General features: G+C 42.1%; 1 protein-coding gene across 1 annotated transcript in view; it reads right to left on the reverse strand.

The window, feature by feature from the left end:
• EPAS1 (endothelial PAS domain protein 1) overlaps window positions 1-6,485 on the reverse strand; it is a 46,436-nt gene extending 39,951 nt beyond the window's left edge. The window contains exon 1 of the mRNA XM_006882307.1: window positions 6,299-6,485. Within this exon, the coding sequence (XP_006882369.1) occupies window positions 6,299-6,347 (49 nt within the window). The 5' untranslated portion in view covers window positions 6,348-6,485. The remainder of the gene's footprint in view (window positions 1-6,298) is intronic.
• Between the last annotated feature and the right edge of the window lie 1,475 nt (window positions 6,486-7,960).

A 7,960-nucleotide genomic window follows, 5' to 3' on the forward strand; every position in this document is an offset into this window, starting at 1 on the left:
GCTGCAAATCTCTATGGGCACAAACTGCTTCCATCTTTCTTCTACAGATCAGCTGGTTGATTTGAACTATCAAGCTTTTTGGTCAGCATGACCCACTGCAACACCAGAGTTTTTCTTAGTATTGCAAAAAAATAAGTCATTTGACTAGAAGAGATCCATTTTTTTCCTATTCCCCAAAATGATGACTGAGAAATTATCAAGCAATATCATTACTATCACATGCATGTAAAAGTTGGCTAAAGGTTATTTAAAAATGGCTGGAATAGTACAAAGATTTGACAAAGAACTGCCAGGAAGTCAAATTAGATTCAGACAATGCTGCAGAATTAGGGATATCACTGATGATATCAGATGGATCTTGGCTGAAAGCAGAGAATACAGGAAATATGTTTCCTTATGTTTTATTGATTATGCAAAGGCATATGGCTGTGTCAATATAAAAAATTATGGATAACATTAGATAACCTGGCAATCCCAGAACACTTAATTGTGTTCATGAGAAACCTATACAATGTCTGAACAGAGGACGGGTACATTGCCTGGTTTAAAATGAGGGAAGGTGTCTATCAGAGTTGAATCCTTTCTTCATACCAATTAAAGCTGTATGTTGAGCAAATAATTCAAGAAGCTGGACTTTATGAAGAAAAATGTGACATCAATATTGGAGGAAGACTCAACAACAATATATTTTATTATAGATGACACAATCTTGTTGAACGAAGTGAAGAGGACTTGAAGCATTTGCTGCAGAAGATCAAAGACTACAGCCTTCAAAATGGGCTATATCTCAACATCAAGTAAACAAAAATCCTCACCAATGGGCCAGCAGGCAACATTATGATAGATGAGAAAATAACAAAAGTTATAAATTATTTCATTACTTAGATCTACAATTAACACCCATTGTTGCAGCAGTCAAGACACTAAAAGATGTGTTGCATTGAGGAAATCTACTATCAAGGACTTCTCCAAAGCTATAAAGAGCAAGGATGACAGTTTAAAGACTAAAGTGCACCTCAGAAAAGTCATGGTCAATTGCTTCCTATGTATCTGCAAGTTGAAAAATAAATAAGGAAAACTGAAGAATTGGTGTCTTTGAACAAAGAGTACTGAATATCCCAAAGACTGCCAAGAGAAGAACCCAATCTGTCTTGAAGGAAGTACAACCAGAGTGCTCCTTAGAGGCAAAGATGGTGAAATTGCATCTCACGTATTTTAGGCATATTGTCAGGAGGGGCTGGCTATTCCTTGGAAAGGGACATCATGCTTGGAAAGGTGGAGGGCCAGCAGAAGAGAGGAAGATCCCCAATGACGTGGATTGAGATAGTGACAATTCCACTGAGCTTGAACAAGACAGATCTAGAGAGGACAGTCAGGATAGGGCAAGGTTCAGATGTGCTGTTGTAGTCAACATGAATGACATCACCTAACAACAGTTACACTAATGTCTTCCTTCATTAAACAAATGACAATGAATCAACAATACTTCCAGCATTCACCTTCTATCTCAGACCTTGAATCCCTAGCTCTTGTGTGACATAAATATGATTTTACTATGTAAGAGTTTGGGGAAGCCCCAAATCAATTTGATAGTGAAAGCAAAGGTTGCATAGTTGCTGCTGCTTGCTGCCCTTGGAATGCAAAGTGACCCATGTTCGGCTGTTATTTGTGGGGCTCATCTTGAAAGAGACTTTAAGACAATCAAGCTGTATTTCCACTGATGTTCCTGTCAGAGTGTGTTCTGTTCTGGGCCCAGCGTGGAAGCTAATATCATAAACCATTGTTTCAGTTTGCTTCCTGTGATACGAATCTCAATCGGCAGCCCAGACCTACAGTCTGAATTTCTGAACATTGAGGTTTCCTCTCCAACATTCCCACACAGCACAGCCTACTGTGAAAATCAAAGGGAAATGTGTTTCTAAGTAAAGAAGCAACTTTTCTAAAGCAAAACCTGGCAGTTTTTAGCCTTTTGAACTCTGCGATATGCAACCAGCTATTTCCTATCAAAAAATGAGTCAATACTGGTGTTCACCTTTGTGAGAAATGCTTAGATAATGATTTTGTGGTTTGTTTTGACCTTGCCAAGCTTGACATCTGCATTTTTATAGAAATTGCTGAAAGTTAGATAAAAAGATAGCAAAACTTTACACTGGGTTTTCTTTCACATGACCTTTCTAGGATCTTAAACATGTAAATGAATTTACTGGTTAGTAACAACTTTTCCTTAGAAGCTATAATTTATCGAGAGCTCTAACATGTGGTGTGCAACAAGACAAGGCCTTTTCTATTATCTCAGTCCTCGAGCAAGATATGCCAGGTAAGTATTTACTAGGCCCTCCAGTGCAGATGAATAAGCTATGGCTCAAAAGCAATAAAGCCATTTTCACAAGTTTGCATAGAAAAAGGGCAGCCAACCTAAGATCCTGACACAGATCTACCTGGCCACAAGTCATGCACTCCTTTTCATGAAGCTACAGGTTTTGCAAAATCAAAACAAGATTGTTGTTGTTGTTAAGTGCCATCCAGTCGCAGGTGACTCATAGCAACCCTATGAAGGAGAGTCCTTGACGCTTGGGTGCCTTTCATCCTCTCTCCAAGTTCATAGGGTTTCCGGAGGCAAGCTATTATGGAAGTGGATGCCACTCCTCCTTCCAAGCTTGTTTAATCGGGGAGCTCCACCCCACTCTCAGTCCACATTGGGTAGCCAACCATTAACGCATTTGACACATCCGTGTCACAGGGTTCAGCCTCACAGCAACCACAGGCGACCGCAGGACGGCAACTTGTACACCACGGCTATATGACCTAGAGGAATGTCTGAACAAAAACAATGAAAGACTGGCCCAAGGGCCGCGAACTAAAAGTCACCCACCTTTGTCTTGGATTAGAAAAGAAGAAAAAAAAATCTGTCTCACATACAATTCCTGAAAATAATTTTTTTAAAATATTTTTGTTAGTTTTCATATAATAATTCCTTTTCTTATGTTTCATTCATATACATTGTGTTTATACAATCTTTCATTTACATTAAGAAATGCCCAGAGAACATGGGACAAAACCCAGGAAAGAAATTAAAGGAAAGGGATGTTGAAAAACTACCTTCTCCCGCCCCAGGCTCCCGTCCTTCATAAAAACTTCTTCAAGGACACCAGGCCACATGGTCAAATGCAGAAATGCTCTCTCTTTTCCCAACATCTCTTTCTTTGAGACAGAGAGGACTAGAGCTGGCATGGTGCAGACAGCGGACAGTGTGCGTCTACAATTGGCGTCAGCTCCTGAGCTCGGACATGGGACGTCCCACCTTCTGTGGCCCACTGTGGCCCTCTCCACCTGCACTTGTCCAGCACACACACACGGGCACATGTGCTCAGAGAGCCGAGCCTTCAGATCATGATCCTTTCCAAGCCAGTTTCTTAACCACTGACAAGGATGGGCAGGCTCCCATGCAGAGCTCATGGACAATAAAATCCTGTACCGAGAGAACAGAGACAGCACAGAGGATGACTCCGTTTAAGCCGGGCTCCTGCCTTCTCTTCTCCCCTTTCTCTCACTGAATCCTCACAATACGTTTGCCTGATTACACTGGCACAAAACTCCTGCCATCTCACACCTACCTTTTCCAGGGATTGACAGTCAAGGGAATGCGAATTTCAGGTACAGTTTACTACGTGCTATGTGACTTTGAATCACCTTAATGTTTCTATGCCTCATCTGTGAAGGAAGGGGAGAACCCTCTGACAGGCTCTGAGACCTCAAGCATTCTACAGGCTAAACTCCATTCAATGTGGTGCGCCAAGACTAACCGGTTACAGTGAAACCTGAAAAAAAGAAAGGCTGTGCAAGAAGGAAACTTTTCAGAGAAGGAAAACACAAACATTTTTCACTCAAACAACCGAGAAGACAAACGCAAGACTGAGCCCTGTCAAAGCCAGGCGACTTGGAAGACCTGGACCAACAAGGCAACTCTGCCACATTCCCACTTTCCCAGGCTTCCCTGCACTATCCTGGGGCTCATGCTGCCAGGACAAGGGGAATGCAGCTGGAAAGCAGCAAAGAAACTAATTTCTAAAAGTCAAATTAGATCTTGATACTGAATACAAACCTCAGTTGAGGAGATCTTTAACCTGTGTTATTCAGTAAAATTAGAAACTCATTCCTTATCCCCAAAGAAATAACGTGTAATAGTAAAATTTCAAATACCATAAACAGTAAGTAAAGGATTTATTTCTGGGTTTAGAGAATAATTCTGTCTCTAATCACCCTAAACTGGCAAGTGTCTATACTGTGTACCTGTGATGGTGATGCCAACATTATTGTCCACTGCTCTTATCTGTACAGAAAGATAAGCCAAGGCAATCAAAGAAAAGAGCACACATGTAATATAGACTAGATGGCTCCTCAGCCTTTCTTATATGCAACCATCCCGGGCTGAGGGGGGATGGTAGTCTAACTGCTCCTATCTGCACCTGATAAGGAATTGGCCATTGTGTTACATCATTTCTTTGAAAGTATTTACGGAGTTTCACTTTATCCCCGGCCCCCACTCCTGCACAACTGGACTCTTTAGACTTGTAGTACAGAGTCAGTTCTCCAACCCTTCAGCCCTCTGAGCTACCACCTGATTTTCTCAAAGTCCCCACCCCCCTGCTTTTCCTTCCTGTGCTAAAGGACCCAGAATAGCACAAGCTGGCCTGGCCTCCTGGCCTCATGCTGGAGTCCCTCTGCTCAGGGTTTCTTTCCCAGAATAGCCAGTTCATAACAGGATGGAATGAACTCGTCTCCAAGACACCAAGCCTGTTCAGGAAAACTGAAAACCAGTCACAAAGACCCTTCCCCTTCCTGGCTGCCTCCCTCACACTCACCACCTTGGACACTGCCCACCTGTAGGGGCCAGACTCGGTGGGAGGGTCATAATGCATGCCCAGTTTCCTTACAGACTAGCAGTCAGATAGAATTTTCATAGCATCTGAAATGGGCAAATTCCTCAGGTCATCTCTTTCAGGTCAAGGATAACAGGAAATGGTTTTTGAAGAGTAAGAACTCTTTCTAAGGGGAAAGAAAAAGTTTGTGAACTTGAGAGTTGCAGAAAGATGAGGGAAGATGAGAGCTATCTGGCTTTCCTGAGAAGAGCTGCACCTTGAGCTGTTAATGTCAAGGACACACCCCTGGGGAATGAGTATGCCTGGAGGCCTAGCGGGTAAGAAGCTGCATTGCCAATGGGCAGTCAATGCCTGCACGATTTACTGTCTCTGAAACCACACCGGAGGGTCAGCTATGGACTGGTTCCAATTCAATGGTACACAACCACAACAGCTAATTTTCAGACATCCTGTGATATAGGTATTTCCGGTATCCTAGTGGTAAGAAACTGTGCTATAATCTCGAAGGCACGTGGTTCAAATTTACTAGCTGCCCCATGGGAGAAGGATGAGCAGTCTCCTCCCATTTGATCAACTGCCTCTAAAAACCTGCTGAAAGGCCAGCTAAGGGTCTGTTCTGACTCAAGAGTACATGATAATAATTCATTTTTATACCTATATTATATATTATAATACTTATACATACTGTGTATAGGTATTTTAGGGAGCTTTGGTGACTTAGTAGTAAGGAATTGTGCTGTCAGCATAAAGGGAAGCAATTCAAACCCAGCTGCTCCCTGATGTTTTTTACTGCCTCTGAAAACCCACTGGAAGGTCAGCTATGAGTCAGTTCTGACTTGACAGTAAACCGCCAGCACCACCACCACAACAGATTCCATTTCAAAGATGAAGAAACTAATGTTCAGCAAGGACAAAAAAAATCGCACTGGCTAGTTGGCTAGCAAGAGGGAAGCAATTATCGGAGCACATCTTGTCTGCCATTCTGGAAAAGGTTTGAAGGGAGAAGATGGGAACCTAAAGGACTTTGAAGAATAAAAGTCCACTTGGAGAATACGCTTTAGAGCCAGATAGAAATGAGACTGAGGAGTCAGCAAGAGCTGTTCCTAGTTCTCCCAGACCTCTCGGTCCTGCCCTTGGTTTCCGGGTCCTCATTTCTTCTCTGATCCTGCTGTGGCTCTCATGCCAGCACTGTCTTCAGCATCAAGGTAACTGCTAGATAGTAGGCCTTTAACTTGAAGGAGTTATTCAAAGCATCTGTAAAGGTAAAGGTGAAGATTCTGCAGAGTGTGAGCTCCTGAGGATGAAGACTTTCTAGTGGGCCTCAAACTCCAGCATAATAGGGACCACCATGAGTGAGTAGGGACATGATGGCTAGCCAGCGTGCATAAAGATTAGAGGTTAGGGGGTGCCAGGCTCACCTGAGGACAGGAGCTTGTGTGTTCGCAGAAAGCTGATGGCCAGCCGCATGATGGAGGCCTTGTCCAGGTGGGAGCTCACGCTGTGAGGCAGGGGCAGCTCGTGGGCGAGCTCATAGAAGACCTCTGTCTCCTTACTTCGCCGGCACCTGGCGGCATCCCGGGATTTCTCCTTCCTCCTCTCTGAGCTACTCCTGAAATGGAGAAGGAAAGGTTAGGTACTGCCAATCCATTACAATGAAACTTTTGAAAGCCAGAACTCTATGAAACTGCTTTAGTTTTTTTGAGTCTCAAATGTTTTCTACCATTTGCAGGATGCAGCCTTGATACTTTTCTATCACTTCCTTTAGGTGAAAATCTTCGAATTTTCTTTCTCAAGGACATACTTTCCACAGGTAGTAGCTTTCACAGGTTTGAATCTATACCCCTGATCAAAACATCTCCATGGAATCTAGAGAATTGTGCTGAGTAAACTAACTCAGTCTCATGAGGATAAATATTGCATAAGACCATTTTGTAAAAATAGGAGGATAACTAGTAAGATGTGTATAAAAGTCCAAAAGAGGAAGGGGAAAAGGAAAGGGGTGGAAATGGAGGGGGGGGGAAACCACAAGGAGATGAGTGGGTGGGGGTAAAGGAATAGGAATAGGAAATGTCTAATGAGGACCTGAAGAGGTAGGGTAATAGCTGGCAGAGATCAATGGTGATTCATTTATAAAACACAATGTGTATGAATGATTGTGTAAAACACAATGTGAATTAAAGATTGGTGAAACACAATGTATTGGAATGAAACACAATATGTGCAGATTTTGTATGCAAATCAATATAAAATTTTAAAAAATGTGAAAAAATATCCACACAGCCCACTAAACAACGACTCAGTTAAGCTTTTCCACCAACTGGGCTCACACCAGTGCTTTGTGCCACACACTTCATGTATTCTTTGTCCCCAGACTTCCTAAATTTTTATTCTGATTGTTATGGTGATCAGATGAGGGCGTCCCATGAATGAGGCTCCAACCAAGATTTGCTTATTAAATTAATTAACTGGTGATGGCTTGGGCTTAGTCCTTGATTTTCCAGGGAACTGGGGTGCACATTCAGACTAAGAACTCAGGAGAACAATATGAAACGCTGCTTCAAGATTTTTTTTCTAGTTTTGGATTGAGTAGTTCTAGATAGAATGGGAGAAAAACATGAATCCAAACTCAAAAATCATTAAAAAAAACCCCAAAACCCAACTGATAGATGTTGGTAGAAGCCCTTAGACAATGACTTATAGTCACTCTTCAGATCTAGAGCTGAACTCACCGCTGTGGCTGGACTTTTAAAAGGTAAATAACGTACAGGCATCTAAGGGAAACATTAGAGAGTTGATAACAACCAAAAAACCTATCTTTGAGTCGATTCTGTCATACAGTGATCTTATAGGACAGATTAGGGTCTCCAAGGCTGCAATTTTTATGGAAACAGACTGCCCTATCTTATTCCTGGGAAGCTACTTAAGGTCTCATTTGCTTGATTGTTCTAAAGGTCAGGTCTACTCTGTCCTATAGGGTCATTATGAATCAATCAATTCAATGGCAAAGGGTTTTTAACTATCATTATATTAATTATATATGACTATCATAATTAGTATCATTATCATTGTTGTATTTTGAT

This window comes from Elephantulus edwardii, unplaced genomic scaffold (assembly GCF_000299155.1).
Source record: "Elephantulus edwardii isolate Elephantulus edwardi_28Jun2011 unplaced genomic scaffold, EleEdw1.0 scaffold00019, whole genome shotgun sequence".
Taxonomy (NCBI): Eukaryota; Metazoa; Chordata; class Mammalia; order Macroscelidea; family Macroscelididae; genus Elephantulus; species Elephantulus edwardii.